At 36.5% G+C, this 22,169-nt stretch overlaps 5 protein-coding genes across 6 annotated transcripts; 2 read left to right on the forward strand and 3 right to left on the reverse strand.

The window, feature by feature from the left end:
• The first annotated feature begins 266 nt into the window (after positions 1–266).
• LOC147275402 (GDSL-like Lipase/Acylhydrolase superfamily protein) lies at positions 267–3,440 on the forward strand. The gene is made up of 5 exons (XM_086257464.1): positions 267–646; positions 1,631–1,752; positions 2,211–2,450; positions 2,701–2,950; positions 3,056–3,440. The coding sequence occupies exons 1-5, from the start codon at positions 328–330 to the stop codon at positions 3,283–3,285; spliced, it is 1,161 nt and encodes a 386-aa protein (XP_086113590.1). The 5' UTR covers positions 267–327; the 3' UTR covers positions 3,286–3,440.
• A 249-nt stretch (positions 3,441–3,689) lies between these two features.
• LOC147275403 (GDSL-like Lipase/Acylhydrolase superfamily protein) lies at positions 3,690–7,431 on the reverse strand. Its single transcript, XM_086227549.1, has 5 exons — positions 7,179–7,431; positions 6,769–6,893; positions 5,227–5,475; positions 4,150–4,414; positions 3,690–4,031 (listed from the first exon to the last, which is right to left on the reverse strand). Exons 1-5 carry the CDS (start codon positions 7,429–7,431, stop codon positions 3,808–3,810), a joined length of 1,116 nt encoding a protein of 371 aa, XP_086083675.1. The 3' UTR covers positions 3,690–3,807.
• A 1,225-nt stretch (positions 7,432–8,656) lies between these two features.
• On the reverse strand, positions 8,657–11,045 carry LOC147275404 (zinc finger/BTB domain protein). The gene is made up of 3 exons (XM_086257488.1): positions 10,705–11,045; positions 9,413–9,527; positions 8,657–8,861 (listed from the first exon to the last, which is right to left on the reverse strand). The coding sequence occupies exons 1-3, from the start codon at positions 10,927–10,929 to the stop codon at positions 8,788–8,790; spliced, it is 414 nt and encodes a 137-aa protein (XP_086113614.1). The 5' UTR covers positions 10,930–11,045; the 3' UTR covers positions 8,657–8,787.
• Positions 11,046–12,913: 1,868 nt separating this feature from the next.
• LOC147275405 (glucuronoxylan 4-O-methyltransferase 3-like) lies at positions 12,914–14,062 on the reverse strand. The gene has a single exon (XM_086227412.1). The coding sequence runs from the start codon at positions 14,014–14,016 to the stop codon at positions 13,102–13,104; it is 915 nt and encodes a 304-aa protein (XP_086083538.1). The 5' UTR covers positions 14,017–14,062; the 3' UTR covers positions 12,914–13,101.
• Positions 14,063–15,903: 1,841 nt separating this feature from the next.
• Positions 15,904–21,280, forward strand: LOC147275406 (uncharacterized). Of its 2 annotated transcripts, none has more exons than XM_086227667.1 (10): positions 15,904–16,188; positions 16,327–16,501; positions 16,613–16,771; positions 17,874–17,967; positions 18,407–18,477; positions 18,720–18,771; positions 19,546–19,594; positions 19,692–19,829; positions 20,725–20,844; positions 20,977–21,280. In XM_086227667.1, exons 1-10 carry the CDS (start codon positions 15,986–15,988, stop codon positions 21,116–21,118), a joined length of 1,203 nt encoding a protein of 400 aa, XP_086083793.1. In that variant the 5' UTR covers positions 15,904–15,985; the 3' UTR covers positions 21,119–21,280. The 2 variants fall into 2 exon arrangements, with proteins under 2 accessions (XP_086083793.1, XP_086083794.1); XM_086227668.1 differs by having other exon boundaries at positions 16,655–16,771.
• The last annotated feature ends 889 nt before the right edge of the window (positions 21,281–22,169 follow it).

A 22,169-nucleotide genomic window follows, 5' to 3' on the forward strand; every position in this document is an offset into this window, starting at 1 on the left:
AATTTTCCAATCTAAATCACACCTCTAGGTCCACCCAAGGGTGACCGAAGTATTATCCGTAAGTAATTTGGTATTTAATTACTGCAGTGGAGTGGAGAAAGTGAGAAACAGATGAAAACATTTATTATTATCCAAAAAAAAAAAATGAAAACATTTATTACATCACAACCACCGCATTACCGCGGCTATTAAAGCATCATCCCAGCTAGCTGCATATATGCTTGCAAATGCAAGACTACATCCTCATTCCTATTAAGTATAAACACTCTCTTTTTCCCACATTCCCATCATCTCATACAAACAATTAAACAAACACATTCTTCATTCATGGCTAACTTGTTTAGGTCATATGCTTGTTTGCTCCTTTTGTTCATGGTACTGCTGGCAGCAGCAGCAGTTTGGGCCCAAGATGTAGTAAACCCATCTGCACCACAACAGGGTCAAGGCCAAGGCCAAGGTGGTAGGAGTAGGAGACCAGAAATGGTGCCTGCCATGTTCATATTTGGAGACTCTCTCATTGACAATGGCAACAACAACAACCTTCCATCATTTGCCAAGGCTAACTATTTCCCCTATGGCATTGATTTCAATGGTGGCCGTGCTACTGGTCGGTTTTCCAATGGTTACACCATGGTTGATGAAATAGGCCAGTCTTCTTAATCTCTCTCTCTCTCTCTCTCTCTCTCTCTCTCTCTCTCTCTCTCTCTTCAGACTTGTTAAAATTTGCTCATGTATGCATTCAGTTCATGAGTATAATACTTTTTGCTATGATTTAATATATTAGTACAGTATCTAAGGATCGATTGAACTATCTAGTCACAAGGTTTCTATTTTTTTTTTTTTGTGATTTTATCTTTTAGTGTGTGTGTGTGTGTGAGAGAGAGAGAGAGAGAGAGAGAGAGAGAGAGAGAGAGAGATTACATTGAGGTATAATGTCTTTGGATTGCTTCAAATAGACATATGGGTTGTGGCATGAAAACTCTATTTCTCTAGAGTACACAAATAAGCTGGTTTTATGGAAGAGATATTGTACACATGCTTTTGTATACAACCCTCATGAGTCATCATGACATGCTAGTCATGAGGTATCTTTGTGTGACAGAGAGTTTGTGTCAAATAGTTATATACAAGAATTTTTTGATTTGAATATTTTTTGTGTGACGGACATGTGACCAATCTCTTAATGCGGGACTCACTTTTATGTAATGGGATCCACATGCATGTTGTATGTTGTGAGAGAAATTATTATATGTGATAGTGACATACAAAAATTCTTGGGACAATGCTGCTACAGTTGCCTATCCTACCCTTTTTACAACATATATAAATATTTGGTCATGATTAATTCACTAGACCTTTAATTTGGACAGTTTTCCATTCCTTAATTTTTTTTTTGGCCGTCCATTCTTTAATTTGGACATGTATAAATGAGCAATTTCCTCGACCTTTCTTCTTGGTAAGGAGGCCCTAAGGTCCAAAAGACAGACTAGCCTGGATTTCCTCAACCATCCTGAATACTACTGTTTTTCTTTTCCCTTTTTGTTTTATATTAAATTTGTTTTTCCTGGGTCTTGGATGTTCATAGTGATTTTGATTGCATATTTTGACACAATATACAATATTAATGCAGCTGAACTGCTAGGACTTCCCTTGATTCCTGCATACTCTGAAGCTTCTGGAGATCAAGTGCTTCATGGAGTCAATTACGCTTCTGCAGCAGCTGGAATCCTTGATATCACCGGCAGAAACTTTGTAATTAAGCATGCACTTCATTCATAATTTAGCTACATTAATACGCATTTTACTCTTAAATTCACATGGATATTAGGCAGGATTATAACTTTACATGATGCTTGTTCAATCTTTTTCCAAATTCCAAGATATCACTCATTAGGAGACAGATTCATCATCTAAAACTCCTACTCATTCATATTCAAAATACTATACTGTAGTCTCTAATAGAGGGTAATGCTCTGTTATTAGAAATCAATGTTGTACATTCAAACGAGAATTGAAATTATCAATGGACCATATTAATAGTTTAGCGACATAACATAACATGTCATACTGACAAGAAAAAAAATTCCTCTCTAATACATATATGCACCTACATGCATGTGTATCTGCCATTGTACTCTAAACTACAATTCACAGCTAGCCAATCTTTGTATGCAACTTAAATATTTGGTAGGAATTGTTAATTTTGTCAGGTGGGCCGGATACCTTTTGGCCAACAAATAAGGAACTTCCAGAACACACTTGATCAGATAACAAATAATCTGGGGGCAGATGATGTGGCCCAGGCCATTGCAAAGTGCATATTTTTTGTGGGAATGGGCAGCAATGACTACCTAAACAATTACCTCATGCCCAACTATGCAACCCGGACTCAGTATAATGCCCAACAATTTTCTGATCTCTTGGTGCAGCAATACACCCAACAACTCTCTGTAAGAACTTCACCTCAACCATATGTGGCCTTTGTATGCATGCATGCCCTTTCCCTTTAATTGTCGAGTAATGCTACATAGACCACATTTTTAGAACTGAATATGGTATATGTCAAACCTAACTCCATTACATATATGATACACAATATGTGGTCTAATTAAATGTGATACGAATAGTTTTATTGTTAATTTACATGTTACAAAGGCTCTAGAATGACCTAAGCCTCTTTCTGTATGTGACATGTTACAGAGACTCTACAATCTTGGTGCTCGAAAATTTGTTCTTGCCGGATTAGGGCGAATGGGTTGCATTCCAAGTATTTTGGCCCAAAGTGCAAATGGAAGCTGCTCAGAGGAAGTTAATCGACTTGTTCTACCCTTTAATGCAAATGTGAAGACAATGATCAGCAATCTTAATACCAACTTACCTGGTGCCAAATTCATCTACATTGACATTGCTCGGATGTTCCAAGATCTACTCACCAATGCTAGAGCTTATGGTATGAATCCCTTGCTACTATTTAAGTCATATTTCTTTATTGAAAATTACCTTTAGGTTTGTTTTAAACTGAGTTCATAAATTTCTTTTGCAAATTTGTTTGTAGGATTCACTGTTGCCAATCGTGGATGCTGCGGCATTGGGCGTAACAGAGGGCAAATTACATGTCTTCCAATGCAAACACCATGCCCGAATCGCAACCAGTATGTGTTCTGGGATGCATTCCACCCAACAGCAGCAGTGAATATCTTGTTGGGGAGGAAAGCTTTCAGTGGGGACCTTAGCCTTGTTTATCCCATGAACATACAGCAGCTTGCCACTCTTAACATTAATTGAAACCAACCAGTAGAAAAACTTATGATATGTTTCTAAGGAATATGCACCAATTTAGCTCTATCCATTTTCTTGTTACTAATTTGTTTGAGTGTGTGGAAAATGTAACAAATCAAAGACTGCTGTCCATGCATGTACTGCTGCTACTACAAATTAATTGCAACCACTTCTATTTGATTTAGATGGTGTCATTTACAGAGTGAGAAACCTGATTCCCCTTTTCTTTCATCATTTGTTAATGTTGTGTGGAAGCTGGTGGATGAGTCTGGCCATGAATTTTCACGAAGCCACACACACCAAACATGTCGATACTCCCCCAATTTATGTACTTATATGTCTTTTGATACCCACATGAATTGAAAACACATAATAATGTGAAAAGCAGAATTACTAAAACACAAAAGAAAAAAAGAAACGTTTTATTACCATTGATTAGCAATAAGCTGAAAAGCATTGCAGTAGTTAACAATTCATAAGAAATTGAGAATCATAAGGCTCTTGCATGAAGTTCCAAACCCCTTAATGTTATAGCATAGCCAGTCGTTGTATATTAATTGGATATGCATATGATTGTGTACTGGAACTGTATGCTGCCTTGCCTAGCATAATGTTTGCTGCCTCTGTTGGATGAAAAGCATCCCAAAACAAGTACTTTGTACGATCTGCACAGGCTTGTTGAAGAGGAAGACAAGTTATCTGCCCATTGTTCCTTCCCACCCCACAACATCCCTTGTCTATCACTTCAAATCCTGCACCATTAAGCAGGGTTAGATACGAAATTGATGACAAATATCATTTGCAACATAAATTTGGAATATATATCTTGGCTCAAATTGGAAAGAAGATATGGATGCATAGTTAGATTACCATAAGCTGATGCATTTTGATAGAGATCAACGTTGCTTTGGTAAGCATCAAGGTAGACAAACTTGGCTCCAGGCAGTTGACCACTATTGAAATGGTCAACAAGTTTTTTAAGGCCTGAGTTGAAAAGAAGGATAGCCTTGTTGATGCTTTCATTGCACCTACTGCTATTCTTCTTGCCCTGATATCTTGCTAGTTGATATGGTATGCAGCCAATTTGGCCAACTGCTGTCACAATCACCTTCCGAGCACCCAATGCATACAATTGCTGAGAAGGAAAGAACAAATATGCATGAACAAATTTAATTATACAGTTTCACAATTAATTGTATTTCTACATGAACATAATCCTATTGGAAGCATGAGAGATCCCTTAAATAAGTTTATTTAAGGAATCTCTTGTTGGGTTCATTTTGCATTGTTATTCGATGATCGAACCATCTATTTTTTAAGTCTACGTTTAAGAATATCTTTACATGGAATTTGACAAATTGAATTGTACCAAAATAAATTAATGAAGTGTTTCCGATAAGCACTGAAATTTTCACAATTCAATCAAACCGTTAAAAGGTTTTTAAATTATCTAGTTTTTCGCATGAATGATCCTTATATAAAAACTTAAAAAATAGATGGTTCTGATCATTGAACTACAATGCAGAGTAAATTGCACAAAGAGATTCCTTAAACAAACTCATACAAGGGATCTTTGAATAGAAATTCCCACATATAATTGTCTTGATGTTAACTTGTAATCACATACACATACATATAGTTTTATCCGCAAAAGACTGACTACTTGTCACCCAAGAAAGGGCTTCATGGGAGGGAGATTAAGCTTTGGATATATAATTCAATGATTCACATAGTGACTGGGATTCTCATGTGTGGTCCCTATTAAAATCTTACACATTATGGCTCTAATTAATACCATATTCTGAGGAACCTATTAGTTAAAGAAATATATCCAATAATTATATGTAAGTTTTATTAGACACCTAACTCAATCAATGTGAGAGTAAGGCTCAACAAACCTTGAGAGTACTGACACTAGAATTCACATTCACCAATAACTACTTACACAGTCAGCAGGCGTGAGTAGTCCTTTATTAGTGCAGCAGCATAAGCTTTTGCAGAGTAATCCGAACTGGTTGTGTAGAAGTTGGGCATGAAATAGTTGTTAAGATAATCATTGCTTCCCATCCCAGAATAGAATATGCATCTGCTCAGATAGCTGTTAAGTGCATTGGCGTCTCCCCTAAAGAACCTTCTCATTTCTAGCACTGTATTCCCAAAGTTTGACAATTGTTGGTTCATCGACGTGTGGGCACCCTGTAGAGATTAACAAATCACCATCTACTTCACAAAATCTTAATTCTCATTCATAATTTTTATTTTGAAAGTTATTTTGCATGTATATACAGGGGCGAATCTAGGATTTCAAAGTGGGGTGGGCTAAACTTAGCTTACGAACTATTTTTGTCTTAAAAAAAAAAAAAGTTGCACCTAGTTAATTAGGGGGGACGTAATGGCAAATACTATATAACACTATCTAAGTTGCGCCCAACGTTTCTTCACTAAGTAAAAATTATTAATTATCAATTAATTATCGATACTATTAATTAGAAAATTCTCGTTCAATGGGGATGATCATACATTCAGCCAGAAATTTATCGTCTATCTTGTTTCGAAGTCGATTTTTTAATAAACCTCATAAATGAAAATGCTCATTCTTTCGGTGATGTAGCAACATAAAGAGTCAACACCAGACGAATCAATCTATCAATCAAGTCGTAGTCTTTTGCCAACCCTATTTCTACTAATTTAATAAACAGTTGAGAAAAAAATAAAAAACAAAGACCATGGAGATATAAACCCAAATTAAAACTAATATAATACCTTATTAGAGACTTAGAGCTAGAACTGTGTGTGGTGGGGGCTAGGAGATGAGAGAGATCTATGTGTTGCTCTCATTTGCATAGGTAAGAAGTTTTGGGGATCAGGGGAAAAGGAAACAATTTAATTAAAATAATTTTTTATTCTTTGGTGGGTTAATAACTTAATGTTCAGCACATGATTACTGTCATGGAATGATGAGTTAATTAACTTAATGTTCAGCAAAACCAATAAATAAAAGGGCCAATGGGATTTGGATGGAAATGAACTGGGCTAGGCTTCAAATGTATACAACTAAGCTTAAAAAAACCCAAAAAAGCACCTGGGCTGCAGCCCAGGCAGCCCATAACATAGATTCGCCCCTGTGTATATAGCATTAGGAACTTCTATATAAAGAGCTTGGATTTGGGTCATGTAAGAAGATAATGGATTCAGAAAAAAGATATTAGGGGTGGTTAGATTTTCATCATTGGGTGCATTATGAGATTGTTCATGAGTGTAGACTGTAGGAAATTGAAGCATCCAACCAAAATAAATTGGTAATAAATAGAGAGGCCCAATTACTTATAAAGGACTAAACAAAGGTATATATTTCTAATGTGAGATTTTTCTTTCAACAAAAGACGATTGTTTGCGAGTAATGTACGTGAATAACTGAATATCACATATCAATGACGAATGAGAGTTTCCCACATGAATTATTATGACCGTCGAAAGCAAGACTCTTACCAAATTCTCTCCTGTTTCATCTCGGATGCCTGATGCACCTGATGCAAAATTCACTCCCCTCAGAAGTGCGGCTCCACGTGTTCTTGAATAAGGGGGAATATAAGTACGAAACCCCATAAGTTGAGCTGCAAATGCCACAAGAATGTATACCAGCTCAATTAATCAGAACTAATTCAAGCTTTGAGCTCCAATTAATATTTTACTCATTGATGTGTATCACAAATTAATATAAATAGATACAATAATGTTTGATTACAATTACTAGATGTACACATTTTCTTACTATATGATAGCTCACCACGTTATATAGCGACGTATATATACTTATTACATCAATTATTATTATTATGATCAATTATTACGTATCAACTATTACATGATGTAGTCAGTTAATATGATGATACAATTACCTAGTACATCAACAAAGGTTCGACCGTTGGTGAAGCGGCCAGTGGCACCCTGTGGGAAGTCAATGCCATAAGGCCTATAATTGGCCCTAGCAAGTGTGAGCATCCCATTGTTATTTCCATTGTCAACCAAGGAGTCACCAAAAATGAAGAAACAAGGCACTTGGGGCTGCTGTGGCTGTGAGCAAGCCCTGGCACTCAACCGCAGCCAAAAGACAATAAATAACAAACCCAACTCATTAAACTTCATCCTCATCATTATGTTTGAATATTGGAATGATGAGAAAGCTAGCTCATTGGTGCAGTTTTATACACATTTTTTGGGACCCGGTTTTTTTTTTTTCTTTTGCTATTATGGTATTCATATGTGTAATATGGTTGTGAGTTGTAAGCAACTTTTAGTTGTGGATCATGTGTGTTTTCACTTTTTACACTCAAGCAGCGGTGATAGCTTGCTATCATCTCGTGAGCTACATTAATGTCATAGATACAAATAATAGTAACAAATAGAGAAACAGATGAGAATCGAATATAATAATGACAGTATATGTATATGGTGGAAGAGTCTAGAGCAAATGACAACTTACACAGGGTGTTTAACAACTTGTACTTCATCATTTTAATTTTTTCAAATTAATACATAATATTTTGTTCTACTTGCATTGACTACTGCCGTCTGTTTGATCATCTAATCAGATGTTAATTGATAACGTGATAAAATGTGGGACGTGCAATTGCAATGTCATCAATTAATGTCTTATTAGTGATGTCTACTACATAAAAATTGACCACAATTTCTCTAAGAAGACATGATATCTGAGATAAAGGGAACAATGGTGTGTTAACTGTACACTTGTATAAACTTATTGTACTTGTATGTCTCATAACATGTTAGGTCGCGTGATGAGATGAGAGAGATAGACACATAAACTATATGCCCCGTGATGATTTTTCTAAACGTGGAGTGGTGATGGCCTCCAAAAGGAACTTCCTAGCTCCGCCCTGGTTGCTGAATGCTAAGAACTTAATGAAGTCTGTAGTACTAAGTTTTGGAAGGCCTAAAAGAGACCAGGCAAGAAATTAGGGATGGGTTGTATAGCTTGGATATGTGTAACATATGATCTGGATGATCATGTTATACTTATAATTAAGCATCCGAACAATACTAAAATAGGAAATAGGATTGTTCTATGTGATGATATCATGCTTATATTTAAAACATCGTAGTTTAAGAGTTTAGAGCATAGTGTTATAGCAAATGACTAAAAGCTTATGGGTGGATACCCAAAGTTTATGTTAAGCCTATCAAGCTCTTTACAAACAGCCCTACAAAGCTGTGCTGATTGCATACCATCTCGCTTTCATTTAAAGGCCAGACACTATATTATTGGATTGGATATGTTAAATGGCTGAATTCAAGTGTATTCAAGAAAAAAGCTTCTAATTTGAAGAAAGAAGATGGGAAAAAGATTGACTAGTCATAAGCAAATAGGTTTCATTACCAAGTTGTGTTGTCATTTAAATTGTGCAATCAATTACAGTCAAGACCAAATGCAGTCAAAACTAGAATTACAAAATGTTTATATCAGCACTCCAGATTCCTTGAAATGCATCAACGAACACGACGAACTTTCTCTTCCTGTCCTAACCCAAGTGATTTCTGTGCACCTGCAATGCCTTCAGGATCTGCAATACAAGAAACCACAATAAGATCAGATACTAGATAAAATTAAGGTAAATCATTAACATATATTAATTTACAAAACTGGAGGGACAAAATGTCAAAGGTTTGTCCAGATGGCCACATTTTAAATTAATTGGCCTGCAAGTAAGAGATAAAGTGTATGCAGATTCAGGAAAAATTTGACTTAAAACTTAGATTCAGAAGTTATGTTGGCCAACCATGAGGATGAAGGTTTCCCTTCAATATGATAATGAACCCTGATGAGAGAAATTATTGATCCCTCCTACTCAGTTTAAAAAGATATTATCTGAAGCATTACACCATAAATAAGAACTAGATACTGTAAATTAGTGGAAGAAACAGCTTAAAAGCACTTAGTACATAGTACGCTCCCATAAGTAGATAGCTATATAGCATGGTCACTTCACTCACGGGAAGGTGGGGTGGGAAAAACAATGAGCTTTATTTATTTATCTTTTTCCTTTTTGATTCAAAGAATATTTTTTAGCGTTCATCATCTTGGCACCCACAATGTGTAAGCAGATAAACTTACCAAAAAACTGTGTGAAAATGCGAGTGAAGAAGTTCAAGTTGCGGGAGACATTGTAAGCCATGGCCGGTGGAAGAGGTTTCACAACGGTGTCGATGCTAAAAACTCGTTGAAGGAACTGCAACCAGAGTTGTTACACATCAATTATCAAAGAACAGATTCAGATGCAAATTTTATACAAATAAATTAGAAGGAATCATGGAAATTTTATGTCACATACATAAAACATAGAGATGTAAGTCAAATAATTTAAAGCAGATATCTGAGCAGCTGCTAGATAGTCAATTCATTATGGAGTCCAAACTTTGCTTGGACTGTCTTCTAAATTGGTGAAACATGAAAGATACACAAACAAAGAGTTATTGCCTGCATAGTATTGCCAAGGCGTTCTTCCAGATTTAGTAAGGGGTTCTGATCCTTCACTAAGTGCAAGTACAGAACACAAATATTTCTGAAACACCAGCAGGATGGGTTTACGGAAATCTGGTTTTTGGCAGTCATGCCTTGGTTCTACATCCTTACCACCCAAAGAGTTATTAAGTATGTGTTTTGAACATAAGGACCGACAAGTTCAAACTTAGAAGGACTTGTTCAAATTTGGCATGTAATGACCTCAAACTCCCAATAATAGATATATCTACGCTTTATGAGCCGAGTCTTCAATCTATGAAAAATAATCAGTTAACCACCCAATATGTTAAAATCTCTTCAATGAGAAACTCTTGTCCACTTCAACACTTACAACACATAACTCTCAACACTTCTATAGCTATGTCATGAAGCATTTAAAGCTTACAAGAAGAAAATAAGTCAATAACATTGCAAAACGATTCTTATTCCCACAAATTCACATGCATTGAGTCCAGAAACATGTCTAATACAAAGCTTGGTCTGTAGAACCTCAACTTTTTACAGGGAGAAAAAATAAGCATAGCATTCCTTAAAACAATTCGAGATCCGCTTTGTAAGCTATTGACTACCAAATTTATGTAGCATATGGAGCAGCACACAATAAAGATAGACAACCCATAAAAACACAAGACCCAAAATTTTCAGAATCATATCCTAATCCAAGGAAACATCACATTAGCAAATCACTGTATAATAACAGAAAACACTAAAATGAAGAAGTTCCTAGCATGTAACCAAGAAATCGTCAATTGGGTATTCAAAGAAACACATTGTTTGTCCCAAATTGAACCACAAATTAGCAAAAACAACCAAATGAACAACAAGTTTGAGAGCGTAACATCAAAGTATACATTAAATTGCCAACTGGGTAATCTCAAAAGGACCTGAAAGTTACGCTGGAAGCTGTAGCGGAGCTCAGGGTCGATCTCAGTGAGAGAGTCATCATCGTAGTCTTGGTCGCGCTTGGTCTTCTTGCGAGGGACGTGCATGGTCGGAGTCGAACCTGGCTGGCTCGTCACTTTGAGCTTGGCGTCTTTGAATTCATCTTCGGCCTCCTCTGCAACCCTCCATGGTGCTGAAGACATCAACTGCTTCTTTGTCTTCGTCATGTTTTCTCAATCAACAGACACTCGGTGATGCCTTGGCGAAGAGTCTGAAGGAAGATGGAGCGTATATTTAGATAAGGGGCCGTGTTTGGCAGGGTGGAGTTGCTTGCTCTGTTCGAAGAGGATGGATACCTTATTCTCGAACTAGTGTGTGTATCAGGACAACATATTGCTATATGGGCCAAACAAATGCCCAAAATTTTGGGCTTCAACTCTTCATACAAAGACTAACAACCACAACCTATAGGCTTAATTGCAATCTCCAAATGCTGCCACATGTGTTAAATATAAAATTTTACTTAATCTTAATAGAGGGAGGCTATGCAAACCACCCTTTTATGCTGAGTTGACCACCCTAATAAATGTTTTTCAACTTTTTTCCTATTTTACCCTTTATTGCAAAAACATGATAAAATCACCCAGATCCATTCGGTAGTCATCTATCGAAATATCCACCAATGTTCGGCAGATAAGTGTCGAATAAATACAAATATTTCAGCAGATAACTGTCGAATGCCTTTTTCATTTCCATTCGGTAGTTATCCACCGAATAATCCACCAATGTTCAGCAGATAACTGTCGAATAATCATAAATATTTCGGTAGATAACTGTCGAATGACCCAACGAACAAAATTGAAATTTTTTTGTTTTAAGGGTAAAGTTGGAATTTTAAAATAGGGTGGTCAACTTAGCAATTTAAGGTGGTCTGAATAGCATTGGCCATCTTAATATTGTTGGTTCATATTTATTTTATCCAGCGATTTGGAGTTTTGAAACCGAATCCTTCGATTTGGTTTGGTTCTTTAAACAAACCAGATAAGAAAAAAAAGAAACAAACCGGATCATAAATTGGTTCAATCGAAAATCAGGAATGCCAAGTGCCAACCCCTACTAATGGGCCGGCTTTGAGAGTGTGTGGAATGTGTTCCATATATGGCTCTATACAATATCGGCCTCTTATTAATATTTAGCCCACTAATTCAATCTCTATGATACTATGATAGTTTTTTCAGTAATGCTACACTTACCACATTTTTATACCACAATTGCATACCATCTTACATGGCATTCATACATTGGACACTACAAATTAAAAAATAAAACTTAAAAAAGAAAAAGGAAATACCCTTCCAGTAAAGTAATGACACATCAGGTGGGATACAAATGTGGGAAAAAAAATGTGGGACAAATAGCATTATTGTAGTTTTTTAACCAACAGCTTTTTTGTGGATTTCTTTTATTTTTGATTAGGAGAAAGTGAATCGGACATAGGTGCAGGAGATGGGTCTCTTTGATTTTACACAACCCAATTCTACTTTTTCAAAAGACCCAAGTTATTTCGATCACCTTATTTTTAAATTCTTTTAAATAAAAAATTTAAAGTTTATTTATTGGGTCATTTAGCACTTGTCTATCGAAATATTTGTAATTATTCGACACCTAACTGTCGAATATTGGCGGAGTTTTTGATAAGTAACCACCGAATGGAAATAAACAAAACATTCGATAGTATTCAGCCGAACATTGTCATTATATTCGGCCATAAGCTGTCAAACTCCTTAATATATTTCGGTGACATACTGTCGAATGAGTCTGGGTAATTCTATAATTTTTTGTAGAATAGAAGAAAAAATTGTTCAAAATATATTAAAGTGGTTAACTTAATGGAGAGTGGTCGAAATAGCTTCTGCCTTATCAAAAATGTTATTTTATTTTGAATTGTATATCTATATATATAAAGAAAGAATGAGGAGTAAGGTTAAATTTTAAAATATCTTAAAAATACTCCCACTCAAAAAAATAGGTATTCATTACATCATTTATTAATTCAGGATAAAAAGGTAAATTGGGTTTAAAGATGGACAAAATATTTGTAGGGTATGTTGAGGAATTGGTAGGGTATGAATAGAATTACTCACCAATCAATGTCAAACTGTAAAGTCTGTAAGACCAAACCGTCATTTTCCCTTAAAAAAAGTAGGCCAACAAAGCGTAACAATGATATCAACACATGTCTAGTAGGTGGCATACAAAACTGATCGTTCAAGAAAAAGAAGAACCAGAGCAGCAACTTTAACAATATAAGAAACAAAATTAAATAAAAATATATATAATGAAATCCGAAATTCAACATTTGATCTGCTAGAAAAATTGAGAAGATCGAAGAAGGTGGTCTATGGGCAAAAGGGTCTGCCCAAGCGAGTCCTATGGCTTGGGACAGTGAAGTGCCTTAACCTGCCTTCTTGCTCCCTCAGGTAGCCTTCACAGAGGAATGCGTTTGAGAATTTATCCTCTACAACCCTGTCCACATCATGCACAAACACATCAGTCTCACCCTCCTCTCTGTTCCTCCCCAGCAGCCCAGCTGTGTATATGGCACTCATCCTACCAGGTGCTCCATCAAAGTACCCAGTGGGCGCATCCACCATGATCAAGTCCCACTCCATGTCGTACACATCACTTGGCAAGTTCCTGAGGGCCAATTCACACTTTGACAGTCTTGGGTCGCTAACTATTTTGCACTCTTCCTTCATTCCAGTCTCCAAGAGCTCGTTGGCTTGGTGGACCTTTGTGTCGTACACAACATGGTAGGACTCTAAAGTGGGTAGTCTCTGTTTGATTTGGTCGATCCAGGACTGGTCTTCTTCGAGGAAAACAGTACGGCCTCCATAGTTGAGAGCTGCCCACATGAGGCTGTCAAGGCCTAGACCAAAGACTAGGAAGTTGCAGGGTGATTTCTTGGCTAAGATTCTTGCTGACACTGAGATTTCTTTGAGGGTTTGTTGTGGGGTGGTGTTTGTTGTTGCATAGTGGAGGAGGGCATGGGCTAAGGAAGGTGGGGTTTTTGTGCATGTTGGTATGAAGGGTGTTTCAAGGGATGGGCATGGTGGTGTTGTTGAGGGTTGTGGGTGTTCTGGGTCATCAGAAGTTGAGTTTGAGATGTGGGTTTCTGATGAGATGGTGGATGGTGGGGTTTGTAAGGGTGATGAGAAGCTTGATCTGACTATCAAGTAGGTGAAGAGGAAGATGAAGAAGCAGCAGAGGAGGATGAGCTTGAGATTAATGCCACATTGAGCTTTGGACCTCATGGTTGATCACCTAGATGTGCCTAAATTTTGCAGAGAGAGAGAGAGAGATAATGGGTTCTTTACTTCTTTTGAGGATATGTGGTGATCTCAGGTCTTATTGATTGAAGGAGGAAGGAGACAGGGCATTGACTTTCTGTTTTTCTAGGATGAAATAGTGGTACGCTGGCACTTGAGAATTGGTTCCCTCTAAAATGAGTCATGATCTTGACCAAAAAAATAAAAAGAGTAATGATCACACGGTAGCAGATCCATTGTAAGGTATTATATGTACCTCTGAACTCTGTTTTAACTTCTAACAGAAATGATGCCCAAAATACCAAACCTTGTGACCGAAGTTGAACAATTTGTGGGGTCGATACTCAATGGGGTCTAGCATTATATTATATATGGTCCTTTAGATAAAGACAATGATTACATATATTGTTCTCTCTTAAATCTTCATCTTAGAAGTGAAGCAAAGCTTGATGTAGTCAAGCCCACAACCATTTCAATTCGGTTGGTACAAATAACATGGTTGGTGTGTCCGCAAGAGTTTGCTGGATTTATTATTGGCTTCTCTCTTCTATTTATATGGGAAGATGTCATGTGTTTGATGGCATAATCTTGCTTGTGATTTTCTTAATGTTCAGGCTGTGCTGGCTAACTTTTTGCAGTTGAAAAAGGGACATCACATGGAGTGGTTATAATTATAAAGACTTCTTAACTTTAATTATTGAAGTATTGCAAATTACAGCATAAAAATATAATAATGAAGCCTTTGGTTTCATTTCTTGATGTTTTGAATTAAGTTTCTGACATCTGTTTGCCACCAGATTCAATCAGGTTTCAATTTGTTAAATGTTGGTCTGAACAATGAATATCGTGTGAGAATGAACACTTAAAAATATCAATTTATAAGCTAGTGCACTGAAGAAAAATATATATCCAATTTGGCAATGCAGTGGAAAGTCGTTTTTATTTTTTGGTGAACAAAGTCATTTCATTTTCACTATCTCTGAAGTTTGTTAATATGTTATGGTGAATGAAATATATAACAGTATCTAGTTTTTTTTGTGAGTAGTCCTTTTTAGGATAGATAGGAATTCTCTTTAAAAACAGAACATTAAGCAAAATATACTTTTAATAGTTTGTGGGTTTACCATTTATAGCAAAATAATTCTTTATTTTAATTTATTAATGTCACCTAGAAATTAATGGACAGGACAATAAAATTATTGAGTGTAACATGATTTTATTAATCCACAATTCTACATGGTATAACATGCATATATGGGTGGATGATGGGTTTTGTTTACCTAACCAAAATTTTTGGCCACCATATGTTTTCCTCTTACCCAAATCTTCTTTCTTAGCTCTCAAGAATAAACAAGACTTTACTCTAAATATTCAACCACTTGAATCAAAATCTTCTTTGAATTAATCTTGATGAAAAACATTTCAAGAAAGCCTCTGACAGAAAGTGAGGGGGCGATATTCGTGTTAGTGGGTCATGTTTGTGTCGTATTATTTCGTATTCGTGTTAAATATTAATCAACTTCAATCAAATCCGTTTAATTAATTATGTCAAATGACTGATTATGAAATTATTCGTTTGAATTATGTGAAAATTTTAAAATTGACCTCAAGTAGTTTAACAACCTAATAATATAATGATGCTAGTAGATGGTGGAAGAATTTACAAAGCCTTTCCCCCACTAGATGATTTTTCCTAAAAATATTACCATACCAAAAAGGTAAAAAGTTTACAAAATTAGAGGCCACCCATGCATGTAATTGCCATTGCATACGTTCCATAGAGTAAGCAGCCACATAGGAACGTGAACGTCAGCTTTACTCCTTTAAGACACTTTATTTTCCGCCAAAATACAAAAAACGAAAACCCGCAAAACCCGCAAAACCTTAGTTCTCTCGTCTTCTCCGACTCTAACAAAGCCTTTTCGTCTCCATCAACAAAGAAACAGTAAGAGCCATGAAATTCGCAGTGAAGGCATTGAGCAGCAGCGGAAGAGCGCGGGCAGGGGTCCTCCATCTGGGCAGCTGCCCGAGCCCAATAGAGACCCCTTCCCTCCTCCTCTCTACCAGAAAGGCCCTACCCGCTTTCATCCCCCCTGACCTTCTTCCTTCTCTTCCTTTCCCTGACTCCCATCTTTTCCATGTTAGCTCCCTCCACTTGTAAGTATTTACAATTATACCCCATAACCTTTGTTTCCTTTTCTACTTTTGCCCCAGTACAATTGCTCTGTAACTGTTTGTGAATTGGTTTGTGAGAACGCAATTCAAAATTTAAAGCATTGGTTGTTGCTTTTGCAGCTTGGAAGGCCTCTCACCACAAACAATATCAAAGATAGGAGGATTGCATAAGATGCTTGGTTTGCCCGAATACGGATTCGTAGCCATACCAAGGGACTCTATTCAATGCCTTCCAGAATGTAACAGCACTAACAAATTTGGAGCATCTTTCGAGACCCCTTGCGGTCGCCGTTTGGTAATTTTCTCATGTTGCTTGATAAATACAGTGATTTCTACTTGACTACTCATAGTTTGTTTTCGAGTTGGCAACTCTGCTGACTGTGCAGTATTTTTTATGTGCTTGTAGATTAAACCTGTAGAGTATGTTGAATTGATTTCTTCCTTGAAGCCCAATATATGGACCGCTTTGGCGGACGAAGTCCCAGCATGGGTATCTGATAAGAGGAACAAGACCTCGGTTGATCGAACTGTAAGGTGGCTTGACGAATGCATTGCTCTAAATCCGGTAAAAGACCGCCCTTTTTTGTTCCATTATGAAATACCCAATTAGAGACGTAACTAGTACCATATGTACATGCTTACTCCCTCACTTAATTCCATATGTGATAGATACAAGGTGTGTTGCTAGAAGATATAGCAGTCTTAAATTCTTTTTTGAGCTACAATATGTAGGACACTTCTTCTTTTTGATGAATGTGGATTCCCCACTTATTTCGTATTACGTTTGTATCAAAACAAGTTATCATCAAAGAGTCCATCTCCATTCATTCACATCTGGAATGTGCCAAATGTCAAGAAAACCATGTTCAGATCAAGTCACATTTCCTACATGTATAGTCATCATAAAAATTTGCTTCTAAATTATGTTGGGTGCCACCTTTTTAATTATTATTATTAGCCTGATAAACTAATCTCATTCATACACATTTCCTTGTAGTTTTAATCAGAAGTAGAACTTTTAATCACATACTATCATTGACTTATCAATTTTACTAAAATAATTATTTATATTTGATTAGAGCATTATATTATCTAATTTTATTTTTATAATAAAGTGTAAGTTTCAGTGTACTTTTAAATCTTTTAGCCATCGACAGCTCTGCACAATGATTGAAAATTGGTAGAATAAGCTGTCTTTTGTATTTTAATTGCCTAAAATAATAGATGAACCAAGCAAGGTAAGAGAGAAAATTCTAAATGGTTTATTGTCATTACTTCCTTGGCATATGGTTTTCAAGGAAGTAATGACAATCAAAATGATGCTCCAAATAATTTTGTATGCAGGGGTGGATCTAGAAATTCAAAAAATTCCTGTCCATAACTTTATATTTTTACATTCTTTTGTTAGAGAATTATATATTTTTTAGAGAATTATATGTTTGTGACACATTTGGGTGAGGGTTTTCTTGTAGTTTTTAAGAGTAGAAGGAGCTTTTCTTTGGTCTTAAGTTAGTAGTATGTTTTAATTAGAGATTACCTTATTTGGGAATCCTTATACTACATGGGAGTCCTAATTCAATTAAAATAAGTTGGTGCACGAGTCTATAAATATGCTTCACTGAACTCAAAGAGTGGAGATTTTGACATATATTGATCTTTCAAAATAGGCATGTGGACCTGTCTTTGGATCCATTGTTGGAGGGTGTTCTGTAGAAGAACGTGAAAGATGTGCACAAGAGGTGGCTAGCCGAAGTGTATCAGGTTTCTACATTTCTTTATTCCTTCCTTGTTTCAGACTTGTAGCACTTCTAAGAACTTATTCAATTTAGGTCTAAGAGTGTGATGTATTTATTACTGGCGCATCACGGCAATTGCACCTATCAAAGCGACTAAAAGAATTATCGAAATGAATTCAAATGGAAGAAAAAAATCTGTTGATAAATGAATTCCAATTTGTTGACTAGTACTTATCAAATCTTGCTCTATAATCTGGTTTGATCTTGTAGTCCAAATAATCCCGTACCATGACGTATCTGTAATAGTAATCATTAGTAAAACAAAAATACTTGTACGAACTGGCAAAGTAACCCCATCCCCAATAGTCCAAAGATTAAAATCTTTATAATATTCTGAACCATTCATATTGGTATATTTTAATTTTATTTTTGCACTTGTGTATTTTTTATTGATATGACTGCAGGTTATTGGATCGGAGGCTTTGGGCTTGGAGAGAGCATGAATGAGCGCCCTGATCTCCTGAATGCTGTTACTGTAAGACACAAACTGGGTCCTTCAAGTTTTTGTTTCTAGGCTTGATCAGTGAGTTGCATTGCTTGTTCTAGAAGCAGCATTCTCATTTTCTTTTTCTTTTTTTGTGGAAAAACACATTTAATGAGAAATATAATCGTTGAATTAAATGCCTTGAGATTAGTGGGTTTGCAAGCTCAGTCAATAAAAACAATATATGTTTCCTTTATAATTTGTGATATCTAATAGTGCTACACAATGTTCAGGATATCTTACAAGAGGAGAAACCACGCTTGATCAGTGGGCTTGGACTTCCAGGTAACAGGTGTACCATTGTTACGAGAGTTGTTGGTCTTTCCAATCTCTGGCTGACACATCTAGACTTCTGAGGAAAATTTTTCATGCTTGAAATAAAAATATATCATCTTTGTCCCACTTGCTGCACATGTGCAATGAGGATACAGTATTAGCAATGATGTATTGCATTTAATTTGTCATCTTACATATGGACTGAGGTTTAGTGGGTATTAACTATTAAGTTGGCTAATAACTTGCTTTTGGTGGTGGGGAGAAGGCAAAGGTCTGGTGGAGATGCAGTGTTTTAGCTATCTTTTGGGTGATTTGGAAAGAAACAGCTTAATTATTGAAGGAAAATTTTGGGAGTCTGAGGATTGCTTATGGGACAAGACCAGATTTTGGGCCTCAGTTTCTTCCACGTTTTGCGACAGCCCTTTCTTTTTGTTAAATATAGATCGGAAAGTGGCTGGTTCTTAGGCTTTTTGCTTCTGATTTCTGTTTTATATGGGTGCTGTTTTGTTGCTTGTTGTGTTATTGATATTCTGTTTCTTGTAGTTTGAGGTTGGTACTTTTTGTGGACTGCTAGTCCACTTTGATCATGCTTCCCAAGTTTTATCAACTTATTCATTCTGTATCTTATCATAAAAAAAGTAGTTTAATAACTTGCAGTTTTGTTGTTGTTGTTAGGACAGTTTATCAAAGGAAAATGATTTCAACGTTTAATGTACCTTTCCTAAAATATGTGGTTATCAATTCACATTTATTGGCAAATGAACTTTGCTTTTTATCTCACAGAGGAGGTCTTGCAGGGTGTTGCTGCAGGCATTGATCTCTTTGATTCTACGTGAGTAGCTCAGTCTTCTTTCTAACAATTCCTGAACATCTTTCTCCTTGCTGTTACCATGATTCAAAAGGGGATGATATGTATCAATTTTTTGCAGATATATATACCATCTTACCCTTGGTGGCTTGGCACTTACTTTCCCACTAGATGGAGTTGAGAGTAGTGTACCTGATTTTCAGTTCACTAATATAGGAAGTGACCAGACAAAGATTAATTTGAGAGCAACTATTTACAGGTAACTAATGACTTCTCTTTCTACTTGTAGCACTAACAGTGTTTACGATTTTATTGAATGGTGGAGAACCGGTTAGTGCATACACTTAAATGGTGGAGGAATTAGAGAAGAAGTTACTAATTCTACAAAAGATGCATGAGGAGGAATATTCTCCAAGCGCCTTGTGCCACTTGATTAACCGCTCCAGCATCACCTTTGGGGTTTTCCTCTTCCTCTAAATCCTCTTTCTCCAATACTATCTTCCAATTTGTCTGAGGGTTGGTGCTCACTTCCTTTAAGTGCTGTATAGGCTCTCACACATTCCCATATTGAAGAGCTTGCACAGCCCACAACATTCTTCAATCATACACTTCATCTCAGCCATTTCAGCTTGCTGCCCATGATATCTACTGCTTTACTTCTTCCATGCCCAACTATGGATCTGATACCACTTGACGGAACAGAAATAGGAAATAAAGCAATAAGCTATTTGACGTTTTGGCACTCCAAAAATGACTATATACTGTTTCTCATAAAATAAAATGACTTTCTACACTCCTGCACATGAGGAGTTCGTAAGGTTGATTTTGGAGTGCAGAAATCATCTCCTATAAAGTAACGTAAACCAAAACACATGTCATTCGTGATAGATATAAAAATAAAGAACTAGACAATAGTTCAAACCAAAAAAGAACTAGACAATAGTAACTTGTGGGCCTGCTTGGGATTAGAAATCTTCATAGAAGTTTCTGTATCGCATTGTAATAAGGGTGCCTACTGCCTTTGTGTTTTGTGAAATAAATTTCTTGAAGTCTTAGCATATTTACTTTATCATTTATTGCCAAATGGATCCATAAATAATTAACGCAGTAACTCATATCATGATATATTTGTGTTATGGCTTCTCTATTTTCAGGAAAGATATGTCACCAATTGTTGAAAATTGCAACTGTTATACATGCCAGAATCATACAAAAGCGTATATTAATCACTTGCTCAATGTTCATGAAATGCTGGCTCAGATTCTACTAGAAATGTATGTGCTACTTTGCTTCCAAGAATTATTATTATACTCATTGTGATTGTTATCATAATAGTCATCATTGTTATGGTTACCACAATAGTCGTCATCATATCATTATCATCAGATTGTCCTTTGTTTTTGCAGACATAATACTCACCATTATCTAGGATTCTTCCGCTCAGTAAGGGAAGCAATTAAGTGTGGTAATTTTGAGCAATTCAGATTAAATTTTGTTGAGAGTAGGCGTTATCCTCTTGCTGCTGATGCTGTTGCTGTCTGCATGTGAATTTATTACCTTTTTTCAGTATTGTAATTTTGAAGACATCATAGAGAGAGAGAGAGAGAGAGAGAGAGAGATGTATACAATTAGATTATACTGATAAATCGGTGGAAAAGTAAGATGTATACAATCGTCACTTTCAAATCAATTTGATAACCTTTTCCTTTATCCTAATTTTGGTAGTTCTCCAGCTATTCAAAGAGTTATAGTTCTAGATTGTGGCTCTCTCTGTATCATCCCTAGTAGTTAGTGAGTAGTTTTTGTTTTTACATTTACTTTATGGCCAACTGCTCAGCGACTCTCACTCACTTGGATTTATCCTCTACAATCAAATCTGATGCCTTTATGCTATTAACCAAAATGGTTTGAGCAGATATCTTTGAGAAAAAGCCATCACACACCAAACAGAATTAAAATATATGTATATATATATATACACATATACACATGTATATTAAAAGGAAAATGATGGTACAATTTGCCAATACTGTCCTTTATTGCATACGTAGAAGATGTAATATTGTAAAACTTATAAATAGTCAAAATGTGGGTTGAGAGGTTGATATTGTACACTCCTTAATTAGTAGCTTGGGAACATTGGTGGAGGTGGCAATGAGTATTGGAAGCTGAAGTTTGGTGGGAGGACCAAGTGGTCTACTGAAGGGGGTAGTGAGAAAACAGGAGGTGAAACAGAAGAAGAAAGTGGTGGTGGAGAGCTTACAGGAGTTGGTGGTGAGTAGATTGGTGGTGGAGGCGAGTTTGGAGGTGGAGAGTGAATTGGTGGTGGAGGTGAGTGGATTGGCAATGGGGTTGAAAGAATTGGGGGTGGTGGATAGTGGACCGGAGGTGGTGGTGAGTAGACTGGTGTTGGTGGGGGTGACTGAAATAGTGGTGGAGGAGAGTGGATTGATGGTGGAGGTGAGTGTACTGGTGGTGGAGGTTGGGGCGGTGGAGGTGAGTGAACTGGCGGTGGTGGGGATGAGTTGATTGGTGGTGGAGGTCAGTGAACTTGTGGAGTGGAGAGTAAACTGGTGGTGAGAGAGTGATCTCACTCCAT

The sequence above is a fragment of the Dryas octopetala genome, chromosome 9 (genome assembly GCF_963921425.1).
Source record: "Dryas octopetala chromosome 9, drDryOcto1.1, whole genome shotgun sequence".
Taxonomy (NCBI): Eukaryota; Viridiplantae; Streptophyta; class Magnoliopsida; order Rosales; family Rosaceae; genus Dryas; species Dryas octopetala.

Excerpts from the sequence above, each read along its gene's own strand:
- LOC147275402 (XM_086257464.1), top strand. The coding sequence starts at position 328 with ATGGCTAACTTGTTTAGGTCATATGCTTGTTTGCTCCTTTTGTTCATG. Across the intron at positions 647-1,630 it reads CACCATGGTTGATGAAATAG|CTGAACTGCTAGGACTTCCC; the intron begins GCCAGTCTTCTT and ends ATATTAATGCAG. Across the intron at positions 1,753-2,210 it reads ATATCACCGGCAGAAACTTT|GTGGGCCGGATACCTTTTGG; the intron begins GTAATTAAGCAT and ends TAATTTTGTCAG.
- LOC147275403 (XM_086227549.1), bottom strand. The coding sequence starts at position 7,431 with ATGAGGATGAAGTTTAATGAGTTGGGTTTGTTATTTATTGTCTTTTGG. Across the intron at positions 6,894-7,178 it reads AACCTTTGTTGATGTACTAG|CTCAACTTATGGGGTTTCGT; the intron begins GTAATTGTATCA and ends TGGCATTTGCAG. Across the intron at positions 5,476-6,768 it reads ATGAAACAGGAGAGAATTTG|GGTGCCCACACGTCGATGAA; the intron begins GTAAGAGTCTTG and ends TAATCTCTACAG.
- LOC147275404 (XM_086257488.1), bottom strand. The coding sequence starts at position 10,929 with ATGACGAAGACAAAGAAGCAGTTGATGTCTTCAGCACCATGGAGGGTT. Across the intron at positions 9,528-10,704 it reads GCTTCCAGCGTAACTTTCAG|TTCCTTCAACGAGTTTTTAG; the intron begins GTCCTTTTGAGA and ends CTCTGGTTGCAG. Across the intron at positions 8,862-9,412 it reads CATTTTCACACAGTTTTTTG|ATCCTGAAGGCATTGCAGGT; the intron begins GTAAGTTTATCT and ends CTTGTATTGCAG.
- LOC147275405 (XM_086227412.1), bottom strand. The coding sequence starts at position 14,016 with ATGAGGTCCAAAGCTCAATGTGGCATTAATCTCAAGCTCATCCTCCTC.
- LOC147275406 (XM_086227667.1), top strand. The coding sequence starts at position 15,986 with ATGAAATTCGCAGTGAAGGCATTGAGCAGCAGCGGAAGAGCGCGGGCA. Across the intron at positions 16,502-16,612 it reads CCCCTTGCGGTCGCCGTTTG|ATTAAACCTGTAGAGTATGT; the intron begins GTAATTTTCTCA and ends ATGTGCTTGTAG. Across the intron at positions 19,595-19,691 it reads ATTGATCTCTTTGATTCTAC|ATATATATACCATCTTACCC; the intron begins GTGAGTAGCTCA and ends AATTTTTTGCAG.